Raw genomic sequence first — 25,393 nt, forward strand, 5'->3', positions numbered from 1 at the left:
ACCAAGCATCTGAAGATAGACGGCCCCAAAGGCCCCCCACAATGTTGTTTTTTATAAATATTATTGCGTATCATAGGTTAGTTACCCAGGATGATTTATTCTACTATCCATAAAACTTCCCTCATCCTCTCTTTCTCTCTCGCTCCCCCCCCCCCCCCCCCCCCCCTCCTCTCTCATCACACCACATATCTCGGCAAAGACTCCGCAAGGCTACGGATCGGACGCGAACTCTCCAGATCCAACGCATACCAGAGACACTCCTTCGCACGCGTCAACCGGCCCGTCGCCTCAAACACCTTGCCCAAGTAGAACCATGCCTCCGCACAATCCCATCCAAGGCCCTTCGTCGTCGTCTCCAACACTCCCTCCGCCATCTCCATCGACCCTGCATCCAGATACGACCGACCCACCCGCGCCAGACATGTGGGGTGATACGGTGCTAACGCCAGTGCCTTCGAAAACGAAACCGAAGCCGTTTCCTGATCACCCTGCGCAGCGTACAACAAACCCAACTAGTCAGATCGTAATAAAAAAAGAAAAGAAAAGAAAAAGAAATAGAGAGGGTCAGACTCGTAACTACAAAAAAAAAAAAACTATCGCCTTGTGAGACACAACAACGAAATCCAAAATCGTACCTGGTACCAGACTTCAGGATTCGAGGCATCGACACGTTCAGCCTCCTCAATCGACTTTGACGCGTCCTCCATCTTGCCGAGTCGCCGAAACGTTGACGCAGACAACAGCCACAGGGTGACCAGCACCTTGTTGGACCTTGCTGTGCGCATCACCGATTTTGTTGTCGCGCGTTGCTGCACCATAATTGGGAGACTGAGCACAGACCGGATCAAAGAAGTATTCCCAGGTGCTGCTACTCCTGCTGCAGCTGCAGCTGCAGCTGCAGGTGGAGGAATACGTCGGTTCTTGGAATTCGTCGACCCAACTGAAGATGCGATCGATGACGCGTAGTTGGGTTTGGGGACATCTACAGATCATATTGTCGAGCATCGCAACGGGTTAGGACCAACAGAAAAAGAGGACCCTTGTTTCCATAAAGAAGCCATTCCTGTGATGAACCCCCACTTACCGAGACTGTTGCTATATACTCCATTCGGTACCGGTGCAATATCGGACGTCACACCATTCCTACTCCGGGAGCTCAAGATGCTACCCGCGCGAGCACGTCCCGTCACGGCCGGTCCAGAAGCAATATCCACATCACTCTGATTCCGTCGTCGAATATTCTGAATATCATAAAGACTCTCACCCATGGAGCCCGGTTCTGCCGCAAACACCTTCGTATACAGCCCAAATAACAACTCTTGAGGCTGCAATGCAGATTCCGGTCCATGAACATGGTCCTGAAGAACAGCCTGAGTAATTCGCAGCGACAAATACTCCTCACCATCCGCCTGCGAAGCCGAGAACCCATCCGTTTGAGCAAGGTCCCACTCCGATTCCTTCAAGCCCACGGCGCAGATATCCAGAGCACGTCTGTAATCCTTCTGAGATGAAAGCAACAGAGCCAAGAGATGCCACGACGGAATATGGGAGGGGTTGATACTCAGACTCTGCTTCACCGCCAATATTGCCTTTGGAATCTCCCGCATCTCCCCCAGCTGGAGTGCAAGCAAGTAGTGGCCCTCAAACGCCAAGGGCAAAATCTGAATCGCTTTTGCAAGTGACTCTGCGGCCTTGGCATAAAGACCGGGCCGCTTTTCTGGTTCGTGCGCTGTTATGGAGATGAATGAGGGAGAGTTGCTTGCCACGTTAACCAAACATCCTCTCTTTTTTGTAAGTCACTGGCATTTGTTAAAAACAGGTGCTTACTCTGAGATGCCTGCAGTCCATACGCGACTCCCTGATACTTGTAGGCATTGTTGAGGAGCTCCTTGATTTCCTCGTGTTGCTGAAGGTGCCGGTGGATGTGATCCAGGGCGTTACTTGCGCACTTTAGGGCCTCATCTGCCTTATTCAACTCCCTGCCGTAGAGCAGAGACCCTGCGACCATAACTGTCGCAACGTCGTATTTGGACTCGATGTCCAGTCGAACACGGTCCTCGTGGGTCAAGGCCTCATCCGCAGGGACGATATTAGCCTTTGAGTTGATCTCGACCATATCCAGGTATGCCTTCAACGCCAGCTCGGCCTCATCGTACTGACCCATCTCAACAAGCGCAAAGAACAAAAAGCGCATGATCCGCGGTGACTGGAACGTCTTTTGGGAGGCCCGATAGATAGTCTAGGATCGATTTGTAAATGAAAAAGCAGAATCCCGTTGTGTTAGTGCCATTCTCCCATCGTAGAGTAAGAAGTCATCCTATCGAGAAATCAGCTTCACGCGCGTTACCTCGACTAACGCTCGCTTGTCGGCATCGTTGCCTGGTCCCAGCAACTTGCGATCCTCCATGATCTGCTCAATCATCACCAAGATCCGCCAGTTCTTTTCATCCGCCCTTGGGAACCTTGTGATGGCGTAGAGTGCGTCCTCCCAATAGGCATGAATCTGCGCCATCTCCAGACCTATCACCGCAGGATATAATTGCGATGGATCCCTATTGGTAAGAATGTAATGAGTGGAGATATCAGCATCCTGCTTATTCTTTCACAGCAACATGACTAATGCGTCGATCTGCCATACAGCAAGACTTACTCGTCTCCATTGGCGCTCCCACTTGTGATGCTCTGGTACGTAGACATCTTGAATGACAAAGAGAGTGTCTGGGAAAAGTGACGATAGAGACTTGCGCGTCTTGGCAGTCTGAAATTGACTGGCCACGATAATGCCTGGTTGTGATACATTCTAAATGAACGAATGGCTGCCAACTGGTCCCTGTAAAGGCGAATAGATATCGAAAGAGGATGAGAATGCGGACTCTTGTCGCTCCTGGTTGTTTTCGGCAGAGGGTTCTTCCCGAAACCGGTCCGAACAAAAAAAAAGAAAAAAAAAAAAACTTACCCAAGACGCAGCTTCAATAAGCTGCCCCTGTACAGCGCATGCTCTGTCCATGAGAACAGCTCTTCGCTCTTTTCATTGGGACTAGACTGGATCAGGTTTGAGACGTGGTCATAGAAAACAATAGCTTCCGGGACCCTGCCCTCTTCCTCCAATACTTTTCCTTTAACCGTCAGTCCGCAGGCCATCAATGCCAAATTGTATCCAGTCACGATTTTGGTTGGAGGGAGCTGGATGTTTTGAAGATAGTGCGAGACTCTCTGAAGGCGATCTGGTGCGTTTGTGGCCAAGGCTGCTCGTGCCAATACTATCGCGGCATACTATTTCTCAACACATTGCGATAAGCGTGAACCAAGTTAGCAATCGCGAGCGAACCTGCCAAAGACACAATCTCAGAAATAGCATAGCTTATTCTTTTCTCACCTCCTGATGCTCCTCAGGTCCCTTGGGCAGCGATCGCTCAAGCTTCTCCACTGCATCCTGGATCGCCTCCGGTTGGATGCGTGGACTGTCAGCAATTGACTCTGGGGTATCATCCAAGGAGACCATGTACGTCCATTGCTGAGCCCTCTGGGTTTTGATCTCTGCTTCGCCGACTGCCATCTCCAGCATGGCCGAGTTTGCTAATACTGTTTGGGTTGGTTCAGTTCAACAAAGAGCGTTAATGATGCTGCAACACTCTCACGAAAATATACAGGCAATTGGACGCCGCTGTGGCTCTCTAATCTCCCATATCCTTGATGAGGTGAGCAGACAATAAGTTATAGCGCTGCCAATCGCAGGTCAGAGCCTCAAGGCGATAAGAATACTGGCGGGCTGTTCCTGAAATAATGACTGTGTCCGTGATAGTGGTGAGATTGTCAAGGGGATACAACAGCAATACCCCTGTTCATCACTGACAGATCCCCCCCTCCTCCCCCACGAGTCCCTGAAATCCTGTGCCTCTTGCTCAGCTGAGTTGTCTCATTGTCCAGCTGGTCTGTCGTACACTCCTTAGACGAGTTCCTATTTGGACTCTCTTCAGTTTGTCGAGGGTAGCCCGGTGTGAGCAAGGAAGGTCAAACAAAGAACACTTCATTACCAACACCATCCTTGTTGTGCTTGACGTAGCGACGGGCAAACTCTGGGAAGGCAGCATAGTTGGCCCTGGCCCTGGCATTCTGGAAGTCGCGCTCGATAGTCTGTGCTTTGGAAGACAGGGTCATAGTCGGTGCGCGGAGGTAAGAGGGTGAGCAGTAGGGATTAAGGTGATGGGAGAAAACTTTATAATAAGAAGGGTACAGTCGAGGTGGTTAGCTGCAAGAGACAGCTGGTAGGGAGAGGGGTAAGGGTGGGGGGGGGGGGGGGGGGGGGGGAGAGATGGGGATTCAAGTTGAGGAAGAGAAAGAGATGAAGGAAGAGATGTAGAGGTGAGATGGACCAGAAGGCATGCGAGAAAACGACGAGTGCGATCAACAAACTGTCGGCAGCAGCGACCCCAAATGAAATTACTGGATGATTATTTTTGGCCAATAGACATAGACAAATGATTCTATGTGGCTGCATCAAAAGAAAACGCGCGCATTAGGGAACAGGCAGGCACCTTCAAGGTTTGCCACCAATTGGATACCACATTCCGGTGCGATCTCTCTTTCAGACGCCTCTATAAGCATCTCTCCCTCCCACGCACACTTCTGATTGTTGAAGGTTGAAGGAAGGGAGGGGACCAGGAACCTTTCTTTGCCCACCACATATTTCTATCGCTTCATCGCCACTCACAGCGGTCAATGACCCTACATTGATGGGAATATTTGGACAATAGGTTTACTTCGTAGGTTGTCCGCAATGCCATTCTTGTGCAACGATCCTCTTCTTTATACTTTGACTCAATTTCGCTGTGTCCTTTCTTGCCCACCTCTCCCCCTTGAGAGCACGCACACAAACTTGTTTCTATTTGTGCGCGTGCTTGCTCTTGTTTGTGTTGCGGAATGTGCAAGAATGAGAAAACGCGGTTTCACTGTGGAGAAGAAGCGGGATAGTGCACCACCAAGCACCAACTTGCAAAGCGCTCATGACCAATGGGGCGTTTCCAGCAGCAATTGTTTGCTCCATTCAAGAAACTCCGGAATGTCTGTAATCCATGCAGTCGCTTTAAGAGGTGTGCTGTACAATCCTCGGTTCAAGAAAAAACGACTTGGCTCTTTGAAGGTCTCCTTTACTGCGAAGAAGCCCGGGGAGATTATGAGTAATGCTGATACAATTCAGCTGAAGCACATTTGACGTTACAAAGCAGCAATTCACACCGGTTCCAGTCAGATTTCTTTTCAATTGCTCGAGGAGTACAGCACAGAGTTAATAGTATATTCGTGTGATGGATGCAGTAGGAGTGAAAGACGTATCAACAAGGTCGACTTGTTTGTGAAATGTACAAATATCGAGGATCACTTCAGACAGCAACAGGCTCCCATGCTGCCAATTCTTGCTCCACTCGGATCAAAAATGGATCGTTGATCAAGCTTCCAAGTCCCATCAGCGACTTGCTGCCACTGGATTCACTGCTCTCATTGCTGAGGCTCCTCTCGAGGGCGTGTCCGTTGGTCGCATCGCTGGTAAACGATCCTTCCATAAAGTCCTGGCCATTGGGCTCGACGCCATCCATCGATGTCTCGTTGTCAGGAGACTCCGAGGTCGAAATGATTTCGCCCGCAGTGGAATCCTTTGGTGCGTTTAACTCTTCTTCGGCCTTCTCACCCACAACATCAGCCATTTCCGTGGCGTCTGATTCCAGTGCGACGTTTGAGTCGTCTGCAGTCCCTGCATCGTCTGAGCTGTCTTTGCTGTCCTTACCCTTCAGCAAGCTGTTCTTCAGCCACGGCATGCGCCTTCCGAGCGAGACGAGCATTTTCTGAAGCTTGGTCTCTGATTCTTCATGTCGCCATTGCTCCTTGAAGTTTATCCTCTCGGGCGAGTCCCTGTACTCATCAAAAAGCTTTGTCTGTTGATGAACATAGATTATCTATTGTCAGTCATGCTTCATTTACAAAACATAAAATCATTTGACAATGTATTGAAACGAGGGAATAAAAACATTACCCATGTTCCCATTTCTTCCTCAGGCAATTCGGCATCCTCGATCAAGTCATACAAGAGTCGCTTAGGGTGGCCGCGTTCCTGAGGCAACTGGCTGATGTAGAACCAGTTGATGACAGAGGACAAGCCAGGCAAATGTTCATCATACGGGCCTATCAAACAGCAAAAACGGTCAAGTTAATATTAACATACTTTGCCACGCGATCCGAAACTGAATATTGATTCATTATCCATACCAACAATGGCCCCTACGAACGGTTCCTCGTTCATAGATTCGTCCTTGAAGAGGCTCTGGTAATTGGTCTGATTCTCAATGTCGACCAAGGATGGATCTGGAGTAAAGGTGGGATGCGAATGATACCAGCCTACGATCCTCATGTTCTTCTTTTCAATCTCTTGTCGCACCTCAAACTCAGATGTCGGGTCCATCTCGACATTGATATGGTTTTGACCAGTTGGCAGAGAGCGGCAAGGAAAAATAGCCTTGATGTGGATGGTCCTAGTTGCTACATCCCATTCACCTGCAAGGAACCCGATAATCTCTGAGGTCATCAGGTGAGCGTGGAAATCCATGCCCAAGAGAACGTTTGACTGGACTTTGATTCCAAATGGTTGGCAACCGAGCACACCCGAGTTGGGCTGTCCACAGAATGGCTCGCACTTGACCATGGTGAGGGGATCCAGGTCGGCTGCTGCTTGGCGATAATTGATAGACGGACGTTCCCTGACATTACGAAGTCTTGCTTTGGAGTAGTCTGTCCTTCCTGCGTATGCCAGGTCTGATAATGAGCTAGATGACTCCTTGGTTGGCTTCGTGGGCTTGCGTCTAGATGAATCGTGGATGGAAATAGCGTTTATCAGTATCCTCCCCCTGCTATCCTTCGACCGTAACAAAATACACTCTATTACAATTCAATACATACATTCTCAGCTCCTTCATCTCCTTTACAACAGCATCCTTCGCGCTTTCCTTGACATTCTCTGCGGGCACTGCCGCCTTTTTCTCCTTGGCCAAGGCCCTCTCAGCTTTCGCTAGCGCCCCAGATTGCGGTGTGAAGATGGTACCGCCCTGAGCAGGAAGGAGAGAGGGATCGTCCAGTGCCCTCTGTGATAGATATGGGCGCGCAGCAGACGAATATGGGTCAAGATCGTTTCCAGAAAGAGTGTATCCAGGTCCTGTCTCCAGCACTTTGGGTGGGAGGGGTATGTTGTCCCTGAATAGTTTGATAAAGTGTTTCTGTGCATGACTCCTGATAGAATTGGCGTCGCGTGTCGCAACGTGTTCTTCCACCTAGCAATAATAGAGGTAGAACAAAGATGCGTGCACCTCCAGATGAGTATCAGCTGTATAAATATGCGCGAGCCATTGCCAAATTAATATTCAGATTGAGCCACAAAAGTCAGCTTACACGGCGCCAGTTACGACCAAATATATCAAGAGCCTCCACAAATGCCCTCTCTTCCACATCTGAGTATACACCCGTATTGTACACGGCCGTCTTTGTTGTAGGCGCCGTCTCCTTGATTTTCTTTTCCTTGGGTGGAGCGGCAGGAGTGGACGACGTCACGGACGTTGATGCTGGAACTTTTGTGCTCTGGTCATCCATCGAGGCCTTGGACACAGGCGGGTCTGCAGAATCCGCTACGACTACGGTGCTGTCGCTGGTACTTGCTGTGTCAATGGTCGATTCTGATGCGTTGGTGACAGCAGCCTTTTTAGGGGTCGGCTTCGATGGCGGCGGCGGTGGTGGAGGCGCTTTTTTTGTCCTCTTCCTCGCATGCCCTCCTGCAGAACATGGACAGAAAATCTTGACGTTAGTCAATGGGAATATTTGAATGAATATGTTGCTGGGAAAGTGGGTGTCATAAAAGCGACATACCGCTACGTCTGCTTTTGGACTTTGGCCTATAGTTGTAGTCATTCCTATAGTCGTCATCATCGTCCGAGTAGTCCGCGTCTCCCAGGCTGCCATAGTTTGTATCGTTGTTGTATTCCGCGTAATATGCGTGATCATCGCCACCTTCTTGGGCAAGCAGTTGAGCAATCAGGGCAGAGCTCATTTCTTCCTCTTCCTCTTTGCTCAAAACCTTATCGCTCGTATCGGCCGCCGATGCGGAGTGATCATCGAGTTTTTGCCGCTTGTTGGACTTGGATCCCATGGCTACAGCTTTCTTGGGAGGCATCGAGATTAGGTCAATGAGGGTCTGTGGCAGAATGACAAGTAGAGGACCTAGTCGCGCGCGCTCCAACGGAAATGCACCCCCCCCAAAAAAAAAAAAAATCACTTCGCGTGACGTCAATATATGTGAAAATCCAGGAACCGTTTCTCAGGAACGCGTTTTATTCTGGCATCAGTTAATCAACCCTCGCTACAAGGAACCCGAAGTCGATGAAGGCCGGGAAAGGTACCATACATGTATGTATGTATGCCTTCCCGAATAAAGAAAGAAAAAAAGCGCCCCTCAAAGTATATGCAGCTGAAAGAGACCAGACTTTCAGCTAAAGTTACAGAAGGTTCTCAGGAATGCATCCTGATCAGCGGCATGCGATAATTCTATGTTTTATAGATGCTGGAGGTGTAGATCTGCTCATGAGACATCTTGGACGATGTGCAGTGCCTAACCACTCTGGAGCACAAAGTGTCGGTACTTCGGAATAGTCTCCACTGTAATAAGCACTGCTTAGGTGAGCACTGGCGTAATCATGTCTAGGCCCTTCCTTGCTGTGTTGCGGGTGGTTCTCCCCGGAGGCACTGCAGACCAACGAAATTAAATCACCGGCCCGCCGGTCTGCTTAAATTGATGGCGCTCGTGCCTGGTTAACAAAGCACCGCCAGTGTTCTAAACCGCAGCGTAAACTTTCATTTGCCCCACCGAAACTTCCACTAACATGTATCCCATCAGGGGAACGCGGTTGCCTGTTGTTTCGGAGAGCAACCCTTGACATAAGGTTGGTTCTTGTGGTAGGGTTCCGATCTGGGATAGAAAAAAGAGGTGTTACATGGATTCATGCAACCATATATGTTTCCGGCAATGCGCCACAACGGGTAATCGATGACTCTCATGGGACGAGCGGGAACAGTTGGCATAGGAGCGGGACCAAATCCTCAGGACCTCCATGGTTCGTGCGACACAAAAAATAACAATAAAAGAGATGGAACAATCTCCATTATGCACCACATCTAGGGCAGAGGCGCACTCCACACCTTACATACTGTGCAGCTCATACACACCAATGCAGGCCAGTCCTACCCTGCCTCCCGGTGTTCTTGGGCCCCTATCCCATCCTCCTCGGAGAGATTTTTTATTTTCCCATCTTTTTTAGTTTACGTTTGCTATCTCGGTTGTGCTCACAGGGCTCGCGCCCCCTTCTCTCTCTATGTCCCTTCAGTAAGCCATGTTTGACAAGCAGCGTCATACAGACATGTCTGTCCCGCCCAGGCGCAGTCAAGTCAATGCCCAATGGGTCACCAGGTGTATGGGATTGGGTTTATTAATAGCGCGCTCTCTCTTGTCGTTCAGTGAGTCGACAATCCGTCTACGTACGTTCGAGTTGTGTTTCGACCAGAGGTGACACTGAACACAAACAACGTGCTCTGATGGGCTACACGGTGCGACGCAAAGGGCTCCTCGTCTTTTGCAGCAAGCAGGCGCACGAATGGAGGACTGGAGAATTGGATGTGCTGGATGCAACCAAAGATAAAGCCCACTGAGCGAGCCCCATCTCTTTTTTTTTTTTTTTTTTTTCAGGAACCAAATGAAAAATTTAAACCTTACTGTATATACACACTGCCCTGTCTGGCGCCTAGACAAGTGAGCCGTATGGGTCCCAGATCATGATTACCCCAGCCGGTTTCCTTTCCCACCCTCCTTTATTGCTCCCGAGTCCCGAGAGACTAAAGTCATGAAAAACAAACAAAACCTCCATTCAAATTACACAGTAGCCATCTCTGGTGCGATGGTGTGTTTTCGGGCAACCAACACCTGGCCTAGATTCATGTTTAGCCCTGATGTGTGCGTTCCAAACCTATCAACGTCGTCATTTTCCCCCTCCCCTCTTCTGCTGGCGCCTCCCTTTCTTTTTTTTTTTCTTTTCCTGTGCAGCAGATGTTTTGTTGATAAGGGAGGGAAGCATGGTAGTCAGGGTTATCTTGGGCGTGACCTAATGATGCGTTTGTACAGGATGGGGATGACGACCCATGGGTCCTTTGGGAGGTGTTTGTTTTGTTGATGAGGGCCATGCTGTCTGTCGCTCGGTATATTGGTCCGTACTGCAGTATGTCGGTGGGCGGTCTACATGGTGTCGGTCGCTCAATAGAGTTCCTTCCCCCCTGTGCTCATGCTCACGTCCGTTCGCTGGTCACATCAAACACTCTTTTGCACGCCAGAATACACATGCACCGGAGCGCACGAGCTCGTTTTGCGTTGCCATGCAGCGTGAGATGGTATAAGCTCCACTTTAATAAATAGTAATGAGAGGGGCGGGTTTGTAAAGAGGAGGAATAGGAAAGTTTTATTTGTTCTAGGGATGTCTACATGTATGGCCCTATACCGCGTTTGACATAGTGCAAAGCTTCATTCATTCCACTTGCCCCTACACACCGACCCAACCTGCGTTCCTTTCTCGCCTTAGACAAGCATCCATGGTCACTTTTTCTCTTTTGCTGGGTCCATCCTTGTGTAGGAATGAATCAGGGAGCGGGGAACGCACATGCAAGGCTGTGTAGGTGGGCAGACAAGACAGACAGGCAGTGTGTCGAGGCCCCTCCCCCTTCCCTTGGGTCCACCTCTGCTCTCAGCCGGGCTGCATTGTGATGTACCCAAGCCATCAGGGGACATGGCTTTTTCTTACAAATCCAGATGTTGCCGTGTGTCCAGTGTTGTGTTGTCCTGTTGGTGATGTGTGTCGACCTTAGCGCCCGAATGCAGTGAATGAGCTGTTTATATTGGATTGTTTAATGGTGGATGGGATGGGACCGATCGATCGCCCTGTATTCTATTTAATTGAATGAGTAGAAAGGGAATCGTAAACAAAAGGACAAGACCATCGCATCGCATCCATGCCCAGGAGTAGTCATTCCTCCCAACCCAGCCCTGCCCTGCCCTGCCCTGCTGTCCCCATGCCCAGCCCTTCCCAGTGCTCCTGCTCCCAATGCTCCTGCGCGATGCTTTTATGCTTTACTTTAACATCTCTTTCTTGAGCTGGCTGCAGTTGGTCTTGGTTTTCCTTGGAGGTGCTCTGTTGCCTGTATGGTGCCCCTATCATGCGCTCTTAGCCAAGAAAAAAAGGAAAAAAAGGTATCAGAGAGGAAGGGCTCAGAGATACCGATACCACGGCGGGTGCAAAGGATGTATAGACTACCAATCCAATTCAGGATTAAATCAATAGCTGGGTTGTTATTCAATACAGTCTGGTAGCACTCCCTCCCGAAAAAATGATTCTGTTCGATCCCACACGGCTTACGACCGATGATGGGGTAACCAGCTCTCCGCCCTCCGTCCGGCGACCCACCACCCCTTCCCTCTTCCCCCGTCACCTTCCCTCTCTTTCTTTTCTTTATCTTTTCCTTTTCCTTCTCTCTTCCCCCTCCTTCCCCTCTCCCCACCCTCCTCCTCCCCATCCCCACCCCTACACCGCCTTCTTATTCACGGACCATCTCCCCTGTTCCCCCACTGTGCACCATCCTCGTACCGCCATATACCATACTACCATCCACCAACTCAACGGCGACCATCTCCACACACTCGCACTCGCACTCGCACTCTCTCCGTCCCCGCCGCACCGTACACACGCCACCAATATCATACACAGGCACACAGGCACACCTCTTCATCAGGTACACTATACTCTCTCTCTCTCTCTCTCTCTCCCACACACAGCAGCAGCACACCTCTCTCACTATCCTGGCCCATGCTCTTCGCTTTTTATCAATTATCCCGCCTCCCTGTCCTTCTTTCTTCCTCGTCCAATTCACACCTTCACATACACAAGAAGGATGCAATTGGCCCAGTAGAAGCTTGAGCTTCCCCCTTGCCTCCCTTCTCGGTGCCGTCCTCATTCACTCGCCGTTGGAACACTTTTTTTTTAGTATTATTTGCTTTCCTGACCGTAGTCACTGCCACATTTACTTTTCTGGATATTCGCCCTCTAGGCATGGGCGTTGGCTTTACCTCTTGTCGGCGCTTTTTTTATTTTTTATTTTTTATCCCCCGCTCTCTATCCCACTTCCTGTCTATCCCCTCTTCGCACGACTGTGCCCCGCGCCGCCACCTTCCAGGTCACCCGCAGCGCAGACCAAAAATTCAATTGTTTATTTCCCTTTTTTCCTGGGGGGTGGGGGGTGGGAGTCGGGTTCGGGCTCTTTATCTGCCTGGGTCCAGCCTCAGGCCGATTCCTTTTCTGTACGCGTGCCGACTTTGTTAGACACAACCGACCGGGGGCGGCATAGACCACAAAATTTTTCTCGTCCAATCAACTCGCCTTCAGAGCCGGCCTGGATCTAAACACTGCTTTGCTCTTTTATTTCATGGTGTAACTGGTCCCAACTCTTGCAGCTGTATTCGTAATCGACGAGAGGCGGCTGTTGCTGACTATGCCGGAGGGGATCTACATTGTCAGGCGTAACACACGTACCTGTATCACACACTCCTGACTAACCATATATCTTTCTGCTTTTTATTATACTTTAACAGTGCACATCCACTCATATACCATCCAACATGAAAGAAATGCGAGAAATGCGTGGCGATATGCGCGCTGAGATGCGTGCCGAGATTCGCGACGTTCGTGAGATGAACAACAACACAGCACAAGAGGTCACATCCATCACGGAGCTACAGTCAATGTTGGCACGGTTCTGGGATGCACATTCCCGCCAATTCAGAGGTAGGTGTAGAAAATGGCCAGGAAAACAGACGCATTGGAAGGACCGGCTTCAAAAAGACAGGTTACTGACTTGCATAAATTGCATCCTGTCGTCTTTCGCTGTGCTTCATCTATTCATCTGCTCCTATTAGAAATCGAGAGTTCATTAACCGGCCAACTTTCCACACTCATTCAAAAGAATGGGTTCCTCTGCCAAAAGATTGAAAATCTGCAGCGCATTAACACCGATCTGGAATACAAGTTTTCTATCACTACCTCGGAGCTCGAGAGGGCACGGAGGGAGTATTCCGAGCTACAAGCAAAGTATGAGCTCCGGAATGCGAATTACAAGGACCTTAAGGATGTCTGCTACCAGCTCGACGCTCAGCTCTGCAAGAAGAACGGCACCAATCCAGAGGAGTCCATCATGTCCCGTATGGAATTGGCATCCGCCGATCGTAAGAAGCGTCGACTCTCGGTGGATTTGACCGAAGGGGATTCTGATACTGGATTCTCTCCTTATGAGGAGAACGAACCGGCGACAGCCTCGGTAGTGCCACCTAGCATTCGCTCTATCGTCCCCATGGGCGTCCCAAGGCCAGTATCACCACCCTCAGCCGGCACTACCCAAAGTACATGGACATGTCTCTGGAAGAACTGCAACCAAGTGTTCACGGCGCTCGATTGGTTGGTCAGTCATGTTGAAGAGCAACACATTGGTCTGGGCAAGGTAATAACCGCATTTCGCCTATTTAACAAAATGTATATATAGAAAAAGAAGATACAATACTGATCTGGCCTTCATTATTATGCTTCTAGTCACAATACACTTGCGAATGGGAGAACTGCGTCGTGAAGCAGAAGCCGTTCCACAAGCACCATCAGGTGATACGCCATATGCGGACCCATACTGGCGAGAAACCCTTTATCTGCAATGTCGAAGGCTGCGGCAAGAAGTTTGCCCGGTCTGATTCTCTTTTGGAGCACTCACGCAAGCACAACGGTACCCCTGTGGACTATTACAGGATGATGGAGATTAGCTCGCAGCGCGAACAGGACGCCAAGCACCTCAACGGCCTCATGTTGCAAATGGACACGATCCAGGAACATCAGTCGCATCTCGAGAACGGCGGCGGATCCGACCAGATGGGTGGCGGTCCTGGTGCTGACAGTCGCTCGAGCAGCCCTTCGCGTGATCAGCGCCCGTCTGAGCAGCAATCGCAGCAGCAGTACGGACCGGCGGGCCAACCTGGAGCTTCTGAGCCCATCGACCTCGACTCTACAGAGGGTCTGGAGCATCCCAGCAGGGACATGAACGCCTCTGTGTCCCGCGAGGGCATGTCATATGGACCTGCACCCTCCGCCCAGCGTGAACATCACCGTCCGGATATGCCTAGCCCCTCCCATAACACTGGCCACCCCTCTCAGCATGGCCCCTATCATCCGGGTCAGGCGCAGCATCAGCATCAGCATCGGCCACAACAGCCTGCCCACCCACAATATTCCCAGAGCATGCCACGCGATCAGTCGGACATGAGGCCGTTGCACAGGGGTCGCGGACATGCGCATACCTCATCTCTCGGCATGTCAAGGATGGAAATCCAGGATTTGGCGCGTCCGAGAGCGTTTGGACACTCACACTCTCGCTCAATGGACTATGGAAGAATGGACTCAAGACCTCCCTTCCATCCCGGCGACATTGGCCATTCCCAGACGCCTTCTCTTGATTACTCCCGCATGGACATGAGTGCATATCAGCGTAAGGACCGCGGACATTCCCACACGCCCTCTTTGGAGATGCCTCCGATCCCAGGTCAACAAATGCACCGCCTGGACGAGCGTCGATCAGCTCATCATGGCTACGTGACGGCAGACGAACAGCAGATGCGCCACCAACACCATCTCCAGCAGCAGCAGCAACAACAGCAGCAGCACCAGGCTAGCCAGCAGCCACAGTTCCATGGCTCTCAGTCGCAAAAGGGAGCGTACACACATCTTCCACGCCAGCGACACCCTCAGGAGCACCAACATGACCAGATGACCCAGCAGCAATTGAAGCAGCAACATCAGCAACAGCCTCAACAACAGCCGCAGCAGCCTAATGAGATGTCAAATGATTCCGCAGCACCAGAGCAGGCGGACTCGCCCATCTCGAGCCCCACGCCAAGAACGCCACAGTCGAGCACGCAAGAGGAGTCATTGGCAGGAGGTCTCGCTGGTGCAGCTGAATTGTGCGCGCGCTCATCGGTCGGTCCAATGGAGGAGGATGCCAAGAGCGCTGTCGCTGTTGTGTAAAAGCGCTCGATACGGGGGTGAATATCAGGATTTACTTTTTATGTGTTTGCATTGTTTCTTCTTTTTTTCTTCTTTTCTTTCTTCCCTTAACCTTTGCCTTTGTTGTTATGTTCTGTTCTTGAGCCGATGTTCATGCTTCTGCTTGCTTTCTTTCTCTTTCATTTCGGTTTCCTCTCTCTCTCTTTCCCCATATACCACTTCTTCTGTCTTCATTCTCTCTTTGCTTGTGATATATACAATACCATTTCACTGTCTCTTTGCTCCTGTACTCTTTTTTTTTCACTATGTCTTTCTTTCACGTCTTTCTTTTGTTTTCGCCACCAAAAAACCCCCCTACCCCTTGCACACAGAAAAAAAGCTGCTTTGAAACGAAATGTCTTGCAATAAATAAGAAATTGAACATCCTTTTACTTTGCAATGAAACTTGCTCCGCGATGTAATGTACAAGCTAGGGCCTTTTCTTTTGACCGCCCTTGAGGCATGGCGGTAATTGGTAATGTTCAATACGCTGTCCTCGAATAGGTCGGACAGCCCGATAGGCGTCCCTGCTGCCCTTGCATTGCAATGTGTTAATGGGCCAGTCAATAATAAAAATGTCGTGCGGCCTAGAAAGCATAGCATATCAACAAAGAGGAGCTACAAGGAAAAGCATCATAGCCGGCCAAGCGTAGACAAGTAGTAAAATTGCTGTAAGTTTGACCAACTCAGTTCATATGCCGCCTTACGGCCACCTCTGGGGACTCCTTTCTCTCGCGGGAAGGGGGTCTCTGTATTGGCCGCCTTTAACCAAAAGGAGTTTCCTAGCATGGGGTTCCACCCCTGATACATCCGCTCTCCGAAAGTTCCATGAAACAATCGTCCAATGTTATTATTGACAGGGCAACGTATTTGTATGTACAAAGAATCTGTAGAAGCAGCCGCGAGTCGAGCAGTGGTGGTGTTCCCTTTATCTTTTTTGTCCGCACCTCACTTCCATCGAGATGAGGTTTCCCTTTTTGATAAAGCGTTGGACGGAAGGAAATGAACATTTAGTATTCCGTCGTTGTGCTGAAGCGATAGAGTATAATAAACATGTTTAATAACTGTCTTGATGATCCCAATCCTTCATGTCCTCAGGAGGAGCCTTTGGAGGAGGATGTCCGCGGAGTTCCTCCAGTGCTCAGTGTTATATGTCCCAAGCGCCGCCCTTGTGCTCTGTATACCTAACCAGACATTCAGCCATACTCCTTCTTACTTTTCTGCACTGTACTTGATGCTCATCTATTCCCGTCTGTCTTTTTCGGCGAAGTTCCTCCACTTGATAATACAGGAAACTATCAGATATCTTGATTGGCTCACCCTCCACACGCATGGTAGGTCGGTGAGCGTAGTCCATGGTGAGATTTGATCTTTGGTACGTTTCAGGCTGTTGAATTTCTCCTCGCGCCATCGCGCTGTCAATCCGTCAATGTCCCTGCTGAACCCCTGCCGCGACTGCTCAATGGATGATATTTTTTCCTGCCTCTATTACCATTATCGTTGTCCCAAAGATAGACCTACACGTTTATGAAGACGTCCTTCCCATCACTCAAGCGCTTCCTTTCTGCATTCCAGGCACGCGTAAATCGCTCTTTATAGTCGTCACTGAAAATAGGTCGGAAGTTCTTCTGGGTAGTGCTGTTCGTAGGCTGCACATACGGGGTAGGTTCAGGCCACTTCAGCGTTTTATCCTTTAGGGCGTCTACATACATCTTCACACGTCCCAGCAGAACGAGAAAGTTATCACCTGCTTTGAAATGTTTCCATGTGGGAGTGAACCAATTCTTGACCGCGTGACAATGGATAAGCGGATCGCCTTCCCGATGGTGCAATTTGATGTGGACCTATTCTAGAAGTTCCAAGGAGTGTTGGACTCGGTCGAAGAATCCTCAAATGAGGAGGAAGCGGAGCGGGTGTCCTGTGGAGAAGGCTCCGGAACCCTGGAGCTTGTCTTCAGAGACAGGGATAACCGGTACGGTTGCTGCCTGGAAGGAGAGGAGGGGAGCTTAGTGAAAGACATCGTTGGTGTGTGTGAAGACAAGGGTGCAGGGGCGGTGTTTGTTCATAAAATTTAATAGTAGCCAAACCAATTTAACTAAGCTTGGCTAGGATTGGTCTGAAGGGCGCCTCCACCTCCGACGAACCAAATTTTCACTTGGAAAGTCTCACTTTCATCATTTACGAAGGGGGACGAAGCTGCCTCATTCACTTGCAGCTCCCGGGGGTTTATTTTTTATCCGCTTCAGCCATTACCCTTGGTTAGTGGGGCCCACCTCAAATCATCCTACTTAGTTTAGTGAGTATGGTGATCAGTACTCGTCGGAGGTATTGTCTCGAGCTACTTGTTCATCTGCTCCCTGATTTATCCGACTCGGCTGCCTCGGACTTACTCATAAGATCCGCCCCTGCTCTCCTTTGTCTTCAAGGCAGTCGCCTTTATTGTTCTCTCTTCTTGTAATCAAGATCCTGATCTGGATTTGTACCTAGCCACCCGCTGTCATGAAAAAAAAGAACCTGGTTCGCCATTTCGATGAGCTCAGGAGCGTGCGATATTCCCCCAAAGGTAAAAAACAGTTACGATCATGCCACTTAGCATATATCCTTGAGAATTTAAAATAAATGTAGTGGCCATGTACAGTTTCATGTCATATAAGACAATGAGCGACGTCCCTTTGAGCAGGCCCACTGGCACAAAACGATGTAAATGGTATAGAAAATGAAATATATGTACCTGATGTATTCATAGCAACAATAAATCTAACAACGGGAGCATTTACTCCACAGTACAGAGATACAAGCTGCTGTGTTCCTGTACTGTTTCTGTACCTCACTTGCGGGCCATGTACCTCACATTCAAACTCAATTGTTGATGTTTCAGCGTGTTCTTGACGCGTGCATTGATTTGGGCGCAGTAGTATCGCTCACGTATCTTTTTTTTTTTTCGTGATTAAGCTTCATTGTCGTTTTCTGAGTCTAACATTGGATGGGCCAACGTTTCTTAGCTCACTTCTATCGATGCATCCAATGCCTACTACTCTTAATCAATGCAAGACCTACCTTGCGCTGCGGAAGGTACGCTTTCGGCTATACACTTTATGCACTAGGTATACAAATACAAATGTATGGACTGCAAGCAAAACAAGCAATAAAAAGACATTTTGTGATGCAAGATACGAAGGTGACTCCAGCGTCAGTGTGCTTCGGGCACTCAAGCTTGCCAAGTCTGTCGTCTTCAATCGAACAGTAGCAAAATTCATCAGACTAGATATTGGCTACAGTGGAGTAGTTGGGCTGGCACAGCCAAGGCAAGTGTCGTTGTTGGGTAGAGAAGTACGTTTTTCCGCGCGACTGATCTAGATATCTTGATCCATGGGCTAATTTGATTCTGTTCTACTCCTCTCTAGGTTGAGAAGAAACTTATTCCTGATCTCTCGAACCCAGACGGGTGGCGCGACATCAAAGCCCTCATTGCTAAGTGGTGCCCCGGAGGAACGTCAAGTACGCCGGACACAGGCTTTTTAGGGCAAGGCACAAAATGATTCTACCGTATCTGTTATGCGTAGCTGTGAGGTTTACTCCACCAAAGTGACACATTCCGGGCGTCATGCAGGGGCATCGAATATCACTTGGGGTTAAGTCTGGACAATATACGTTACCTGGGCCGATGGGATATAGGCCAGACGGAGGTCCTATACGTTCCCAAGGATCCGGTCATTGGTGCCTTTTATATGGCACACTTCAACAAGCATGATGAGCCCTATTTGATCGAGCACGATCTCGTCACCCCACCACTGGAGTTGCAGCGCCTGATCTCTTCTTGGATCGAGCATAGCTTCGAGAAGGACATGCCTAGCAAGACGGCATACTGGATTATCGAGTGTGACCAAGAGGTGGCCGGTGTAGATCCAAATGTTGCAACGGACGGCGACATATACTTGGATCGCATTGGGGAGACAACATCAACAAATAAGCCCACCACCAAGCTTGTCAGCAGTGCCTCAGTCGACCGGGTTGGTTTCCTTTAGCTGCTACTTTGATTGCGACGTGTGATTCTTCAGGGTGCGGTACTCTATACGAAACCCAACAGCCAGAGACTAATGTTGACCAACGACCTCATCACTTCATTACCGCATACCTTTCAAAACAAGCTGTCTCTGGAATTTAAGAAACGGCCCCTAAGCGTAATTGAAGCGCCTCGACAGCACTCAACCGCCATCGATTCTAATATGCAAGTCAACAGTCAGACCATTGTTGACGCGATCAACACTCTAGCCCAACAAGTGCAACACCAGAATGGGAATGGGAGCGGGAACGGGAACTGGAGGTAGCTCAAGGGATATCTTAGGCGATTCAGGAGCACCTGACACACTTGAGTGGGACCTTGGCATGAGGTGTGTTCCAGGGGGTCCAAGAGTTCTAGGGACATTTACTCCTTTTAACAGTTTTATACGGCACAAATGTCTCTAGGTTCAATCAATCTGTCACTGTTTCTGGGTCTGCCTTTGTATCCCGTCGCATAGCAGCAGGTATGGGCCGAATCCTGGGGACCAATTCTGCAGGCAAAAGACCGTCAAATCAATTCGAGAAGCCCTTGCCCGTAGCTAAAGCAAAAAAAAAAAAAAAAAAAAGAAGACTAGGGAGCCACAATAAAACATATCATTGATACGACGTTTCTTTATTTTTATTGAGCGAAAGAAGTAGATTCAGTTCCCGTTCTGCTGGCTAGAAAAGTTGCTGTTCTCTATACTCTCCTCCGTAATCTCGGTCCGGTCATAGTATGTCTTGCTCCTTATTTCTATCCATGGCGTCCGCTCTCGTATAAGTATTGCAGGTAGCCCACCGATGACCACAAATGCTTTGTCCCTGAGGTATCATGCGCAATGCGACTCCAGCATGAGCAGCCTGTGGAGATCTCAAAGCAGATAAAAACATTGTTCGATCGGGCCAATTCACATGTTCTGGTTGTGGTGGCCAGCACGACGTGCCCAAGTTCTCTGGTCGCGTTCTATGTGCGCCATTCCGCGTATTATTCTTCTTTGGATGTTAAACATGGAGCTGTAGAGCAGTGCTGTTTCGGCTATCACTCTACTGCTGTTCAGTTTGCTTTGTTAGTTCTCAAGTTTATTTGGAAGGCATTCGGTGATGTACGTACAATGTCCAGGGCAATAATGCTATGTTTCACGAGGCAAGGAGCGAAGTCCAGCTCACATCACTCCCTTCCACGTTTGTTTGTTTAACTCCACTGCTAGAATCGATACAGACCAACTTTATATAGACGCTGCAAACGAGTAGTAACAGAATATTGATTCACAACGACATTGAGCTTATAATGTTGGTTTCTTTTTTTTTTTGTTTTTGTGCTGTGATGCAACACTCTATACAATGCCAAACATCCAGCATCCGTCTATCCAAATATCCTGTATCCTTTTCTCCCAGTGTTGACTCTTCGATCTGTATTCCCGGCGCGTCCTGCTTTAATGACTGAGGTACTTGCGACCCTTGAGAAGGCGGTTATGGATGATCTTTCGGCCGCCTCTTGACTTCATTCTGGCCAAGAAACCGTGGCGGCGCTTACGGACCCGTTGAGAGGGTTGGAATTCACGACCATAGGAAACGAAGCGAGCCTGACTTGACCTAGCGTTCAGACGATTGCATGGATGAAGCGATCAGTTTGTGGTCAAAGTCAGGCGTCGAGGACGGGGGAAAAGTGATTTGCTGGCGAGAATAATGTATGATTATAGTCCTAAAGCTGCAGTTATGAGGCGAGCACATCCTGCATATTTCGTTTGCTGACGATTAATCCGCGATGGTCGCATACAAAAGTATTTTTCCTGGACGCACCCCGAATTAGCGCCATTTACTTGTATCTGCTGTCCTGTTGAACCCCGCAATAGCAATGTCCTTCTTCTAAGCTAAGGGTCGGATCTTTGATGAATGGTTCTGGTCGAGCGAACGTTCGCTGTCCTCCGTAAACAGTGTTTGATCCTGGGAAGAGACCAACGATGTATACCGTGTTGTTGATGCACTATCTCTCAGCCAATGTAGACGTCCATGCCGTGATCTGTACTGCTTTTTCTAACGCCAACAATGACACAGGTAGTATCCTAAATGATGGTTGTTGCGTCGCGACCGCCTGGGATAAGAAAAATGTATTACCCAAAAACAGAAGGAAGACGGAATCCTGTCAGTGATGAAAAGATAGAGCTGGTTGTTGAGGTGATACCGACGGCTGGCGATGGTGCTGCCGAGATGGCTGTGAACTGCGTCCTATAGTCATATCGAGTTCGAGGTGAGTTAGAGCCAGGGAGTCTTGATCAGACAGGGCAACTTGGTGAGGTTGATCTAGTGAATCCGTTTGCTCAATGTTCCTGGTTACCTGGCGACAGGAGCTAGCTTTGTGCGGAGCGATGTGAATGCGGCGAACATAGTATGCGGTAAATGACGTTTGAGTGCAAGCGAGGTTGAAGGCAATGAGAGGGCGGAGAGAGGGAGTGTTCGTCGGGCTAAGATGGACGAATTGTCAACAAAGGGATATTTCGCTGTCACGGACTTTAGAATCTTGCCCCTGAGATCGAATCCGGGGTAGTTGGGTGGTATCTGGCGTCCGTGCTTCACATTGATCGGTCGCTTGCATCCAATTTCTATCTGTCCTTCCACATCTTTCCTCAAACAGACCGCGTTGTTCTCTCATCGATCGTAGAAGTTACGTTTCTTTCCTTTGCGCCCAGAGTGTTGGGTCAGCTGCGCTCGTTTCTTGTGCAACTTTGATATTCGAGCCACAACTGCAGACCCCGAGATCCAGTGGAGTATACGGTTCGGACAAAATTCTTTAATAAAGAGACAAAGCAGAGCATTCGAAATACTCCTGTACCCCTTCTTCTCCTCGTGTCCGACTCATCGAACAAAATGCCTGCTCAAGTTCTCATCTCGAAGCTCGGTCTCTCCCTATCCGCCGCCACCAGGCTCCAAACCCTGGCGCCATTCTTAACTCCATCCGTGTCCCTTAACCTTGTCCTCGGAGGATACCATCTCATGTCAGGCCTTCTGCTCGGCGTTGTCAAGTACTACCAAATTCACACCTCCAAGACTTACACCGCTCACCCATACATTTCAACCGCCCACCGCGCTGCTTTGATGTACGGTTTCGCATCGTTCCAATTGGCCGGTGTCGCCTTGGTCTCGTCCTGGACAGAGTTCACCAACACTGCAGCCACGATCGCCACGCAAACGTTCTTTGTCTCGGCAGTGATGACATACGCGATCCATGGGTTCCTGAGAGATACGACCAACCAGCTTAAACAGCCGCACAAACTGGGGGAAAAGAGAGCGCTGCCGCCCTGGATGGTTCAAGGGTTCATGATCTCGCTCGTCCTGGCTGAAGTCCTTGGCTGCGGCGTCCTTTGTGCTGGCATGGTCAAGACTATCGTCGATGTATTCAAGACAACAACCGTATCCATATCCATGTAAATCTAGTTTTCTTGGGCATCTTCAATGACTGAAATACAAACAAAAAGGTGTATCATTTATTGCCTAAACGTGTACATTGTAGTAATGAGGGAAAAGGGAGTGTGTTCTGTGCTGAGGGCGGAGACAGTGTGCGGAAGAGACCGACGCAGTTTGCTTAGCAGCATCCCCCGCTGGACTGCGCTGGCAGCTGCTGTCCTGATCCGACCTTGATGTTCTTGCTGGCTCCAGTGGGGGTGACAGTCGTAGCACCCATGCGATCCTTGATCTGCTTGGCCATCGTCATGAAAGCCTGCTCAACATTGGTGGCGCTCTTGGCCGAAGTCTCCAAGAACGGAATGGCAAGTTGGTCAGCAAATTCCTACAATTATACAGTCGGTTAGATACGCAGGTACGCAGCAACAAGTCAGCAGTTCAAAAACAATGTGTTTGCGGTTCATTTTCATTCTACAGCGCAAAAGGAGCCGCAGTTAAATGTCTTTGCACATTACCTTGGCAGCAGTGTACTCAACAACCTTCTTGTCAGTCAAGTCGCTCTTGTTTCCGACCAACAGCTTGTTGACACCCTCGGAAGCATAGCGGTCAATTTCAGAGAGCCACTGCTTCACGTTTGCGAAGGTATCCTGATCCGTGACATCATAGACGACAATGATGCCGTGCGCTCCACGATAATAGGACGAGGTAATGGTGCGGAAACGCTCCTGACCAGCGCTATGTTACACACGAATAATAAAACAGGAAGAAAAAATAGGGTCAGGCCTGGGCGCAATATCGCAGTGAAAGGATGAGTAGTGAGTGCTGCATGGAGGATGTCCTTACGTGTCCCACTAAGAGATGTTCATTCAAGCAATTGAAGAAGGAGAGCGCTGTGGTTAGTAAGGTCATTTATTAACAGTAGTAGCAGAGCCAAGCAAAAGAAATGTGCAGAATAACTACTTACGATTTGCAGCTTGACGGTCTTACCCTCGAGCTCAATGGTGCGGATTTTCTATTGTGCGAAGAGAACGGTCGAAAGTGTCAAAAGGGCATATATTCGTGGCCTTCTGTCCCAACATCGATAGAGCAAAGTAGAGTGTTCATGGATGCTGTCCGTCCAACATTGTCCTTTGCGGTTGATGGCGTCCTTGTTCTCGTCAAACTCCTGCGTATTCTTGCTGCTTTTCTTCTGCTTTCCTGATAAAAAGCTGGCTTGTTGCTTTTCAGTTGAAGAAAAGGAGGCACTTACAAAGTCCACACCGATGGTCGAGATGTAGCTCTCGGTGTAGGTATCGTCCGCAAAACGAAGGAGCAAACAACTCTTGCCGACACCGCTGTCACCAATCAACAACAGCTTGAAAAGATAATCGCTATGATGGCAATATAGGAAATAGAAGCCGGTTAATCTTTAATCTCGTATTGAGTGTGGTTCTGGTGCTCAAAGAATATCGAGACCCTTGGATTGGGCTCGAGTGAGACAGCCAAGCTCAGGAAAAGAGGCTACTGAGTATTTGAATGAGCACAGTGTAGTGTAAGCATAGATATCAGGAAGTGCAGTCAATCTTACTATTCAGGGTTCATGGTGGGAAAAGAGTATTAGATGATCTAAGTCTTGTGTAGGGATAGAAGAGTTTGGTTGATTTCAAAAGAAGAGAGAGGATGGATGTTGTTGATGAAGGTTCAGAATGAGCGAATAAAAAGAAAGAAAAAGCACAGGGGACCAAGTGCACAAGGGCATGTCCTTTTCAGCTGCAAAATGTGAATCAGCCCAAGCACCAACAATACAGGTCACTGCGTCATCGTCTACGGCACTCTTAGTGCAGGCGCGTCGAATGTTTATCCTGCCATGCCTCCTTTCCCTTCAAGCAGACAGACATAGACTATTGCGCATTCTTTATTGCATTTTCGAAGGCGTTGCTGGAGTTGGTCGGTCCATTGCTTTATTTGTGAGCGTATTCGTTTAAGCGACTGCAGGAACGCGAAGACATGCGACAATCCACTGTTCTTGAGCTCAATCGACGCGCCTTGGAACAATACTCAAGTCGTATTGCTTAATCCATGATGTCCCGAAGATACTTCTCTTCCGCAAGTGATAGCTCCCTCCAGATCTGAGATGTGTCCAAGCCCCATATTCGTCCACCCTCTCGACTAAATCCACCATTGCCACACTGGGGAGGGCCTCTTGGGACAGGAAAAGAGTCTAGTATGGCCCTGGGATTGGACGCAGGTAGCGAAACGGTGGCGAATCACAAGGCGAGTTCGAGCGCATCGACGTCGTTGCCCCGCAAAACAACCTGGTCATACGTCCCAAGCGGGGTCTGCAGTGTGTTAATCCTGATACGGCGCTCCTCTGCATCCACAGCGATAAAGATGCCTTGGACGGGTTTACTGAGAAGGATTAAATAGTTAGTAAGGATGGTCATTCTTCAGAATAAAAGGCAAAACAAGAAGGAAACGAGATATGACAAGTACCTGTCCGGGACGAGTGCTGTACATTTGGACTTGTGTTGAGCTACAGCGAGCCAGAACAGCAGCGATCTCTTGCGAAGGGCGATGGCGATCTCCTGATCAGTCCTGGTGCTGTCGGTGTCCATGGCAGTTGTGTTGATGGCGATCTAGTTTTCTTTCGTCAGTTGGGGGCCCGAACTTGAACTCGCCTAGCCCTGCAGCTGGACCTGAACCTCAGTTTGAGCTTCAATGCAGACTGCTTTCGTGGAGCGTGGCCCAACAGACCAACTGACCTCACTTTGCTG

The 25,393-nt window shown here is 49.3% G+C and overlaps 9 protein-coding genes across 9 annotated transcripts; 4 read left to right on the forward strand and 5 right to left on the reverse strand.

Moving 5' to 3' along the window:
• Positions 1-165: 165 nt before the first annotated feature.
• On the reverse strand, positions 166-3,583 carry BC939DRAFT_451343 (uncharacterized protein). The gene is made up of 8 exons (XM_051555652.1): positions 3,377-3,583; positions 2,957-3,273; positions 2,651-2,830; positions 2,348-2,552; positions 1,828-2,239; positions 1,085-1,729; positions 636-982; positions 166-512 (listed from the first exon to the last, which is right to left on the reverse strand). The coding sequence occupies exons 1-8, from the start codon at positions 3,563-3,565 to the stop codon at positions 177-179; spliced, it is 2,631 nt and encodes an 876-aa protein (XP_051412247.1). The 5' UTR covers positions 3,566-3,583; the 3' UTR covers positions 166-176.
• Positions 3,584-5,242: 1,659 nt separating this feature from the next.
• BC939DRAFT_528884 (uncharacterized protein) lies at positions 5,243-8,250 on the reverse strand. The gene is made up of 6 exons (XM_051561479.1): positions 7,903-8,250; positions 7,432-7,808; positions 6,946-7,313; positions 6,259-6,848; positions 6,026-6,174; positions 5,243-5,927 (listed from the first exon to the last, which is right to left on the reverse strand). Exons 1-6 carry the CDS (start codon positions 8,204-8,206, stop codon positions 5,379-5,381), a joined length of 2,337 nt encoding a protein of 778 aa, XP_051412248.1. The 5' UTR covers positions 8,207-8,250; the 3' UTR covers positions 5,243-5,378.
• A 1,525-nt stretch (positions 8,251-9,775) lies between these two features.
• BC939DRAFT_451348 (uncharacterized protein) lies at positions 9,776-11,035 on the forward strand. Its single transcript, XM_051555653.1, has one exon. The coding sequence runs from the start codon at positions 9,927-9,929 to the stop codon at positions 10,251-10,253; it is 327 nt and encodes a 108-aa protein (XP_051412249.1). The 5' UTR covers positions 9,776-9,926; the 3' UTR covers positions 10,254-11,035.
• Positions 11,036-11,040: 5 nt separating this feature from the next.
• On the forward strand, positions 11,041-14,793 carry BC939DRAFT_410970 (uncharacterized protein; the record flags this gene model as incomplete). Its single annotated transcript, XM_051552932.1, has 4 exons — positions 11,041-11,859; positions 12,716-12,908; positions 13,040-13,617; positions 13,707-14,793. Coding segments are annotated over exons 1-4 (2,259 nt in total), but the record flags the coding sequence as incomplete, so codon positions are not given.
• A 34-nt stretch (positions 14,794-14,827) lies between these two features.
• On the forward strand, positions 14,828-15,613 carry BC939DRAFT_451353 (uncharacterized protein). Its single transcript, XM_051555654.1, has one exon. The coding sequence runs from the start codon at positions 14,989-14,991 to the stop codon at positions 15,547-15,549; it is 561 nt and encodes a 186-aa protein (XP_051412251.1). The 5' UTR covers positions 14,828-14,988; the 3' UTR covers positions 15,550-15,613.
• Positions 15,614-20,302: 4,689 nt separating this feature from the next.
• Positions 20,303-21,797, reverse strand: BC939DRAFT_451359 (ribosomal protein L34-domain-containing protein). The gene is made up of 3 exons (XM_051555655.1): positions 21,577-21,797; positions 21,357-21,467; positions 20,303-20,834 (listed from the first exon to the last, which is right to left on the reverse strand). Exons 1-3 carry the CDS (start codon positions 21,624-21,626, stop codon positions 20,675-20,677), a joined length of 321 nt encoding a protein of 106 aa, XP_051412252.1. The 5' UTR covers positions 21,627-21,797; the 3' UTR covers positions 20,303-20,674.
• BC939DRAFT_451360 (uncharacterized protein) lies at positions 21,798-22,717 on the forward strand. Its single transcript, XM_051555656.1, has one exon. It carries the CDS (start codon positions 22,107-22,109, stop codon positions 22,665-22,667), a length of 561 nt encoding a protein of 186 aa, XP_051412253.1. The 5' UTR covers positions 21,798-22,106; the 3' UTR covers positions 22,668-22,717.
• On the reverse strand, positions 22,713-24,224 carry BC939DRAFT_451361 (small GTP-binding protein; the record flags this gene model as incomplete). The annotated part of the gene is made up of 6 exons (XM_051555657.1): positions 22,713-23,025; positions 23,156-23,375; positions 23,484-23,491; positions 23,605-23,652; positions 23,890-24,010; positions 24,208-24,224. 6 exons carry the CDS (start codon positions 24,219-24,221, stop codon positions 22,822-22,824), a joined length of 615 nt encoding a protein of 204 aa, XP_051412254.1. The 3' UTR covers positions 22,713-22,821.
• Positions 24,225-24,423: 199 nt separating this feature from the next.
• On the reverse strand, positions 24,424-25,393 carry BC939DRAFT_451364 (uncharacterized protein). The gene is made up of 2 exons (XM_051555658.1): positions 25,113-25,393; positions 24,424-25,028 (listed from the first exon to the last, which is right to left on the reverse strand). The coding sequence occupies exons 1-2, from the start codon at positions 25,232-25,234 to the stop codon at positions 24,887-24,889; spliced, it is 264 nt and encodes an 87-aa protein (XP_051412255.1). The 5' UTR covers positions 25,235-25,393; the 3' UTR covers positions 24,424-24,886.

This window comes from Gamsiella multidivaricata, assembly GCF_025024155.1.
Source record: "Gamsiella multidivaricata strain RSA 2152 chromosome Unknown BC939scaffold_32, whole genome shotgun sequence".
NCBI classification, from domain to species: Eukaryota; Fungi; Mortierellomycota; class Mortierellomycetes; order Mortierellales; family Mortierellaceae; genus Gamsiella; species Gamsiella multidivaricata.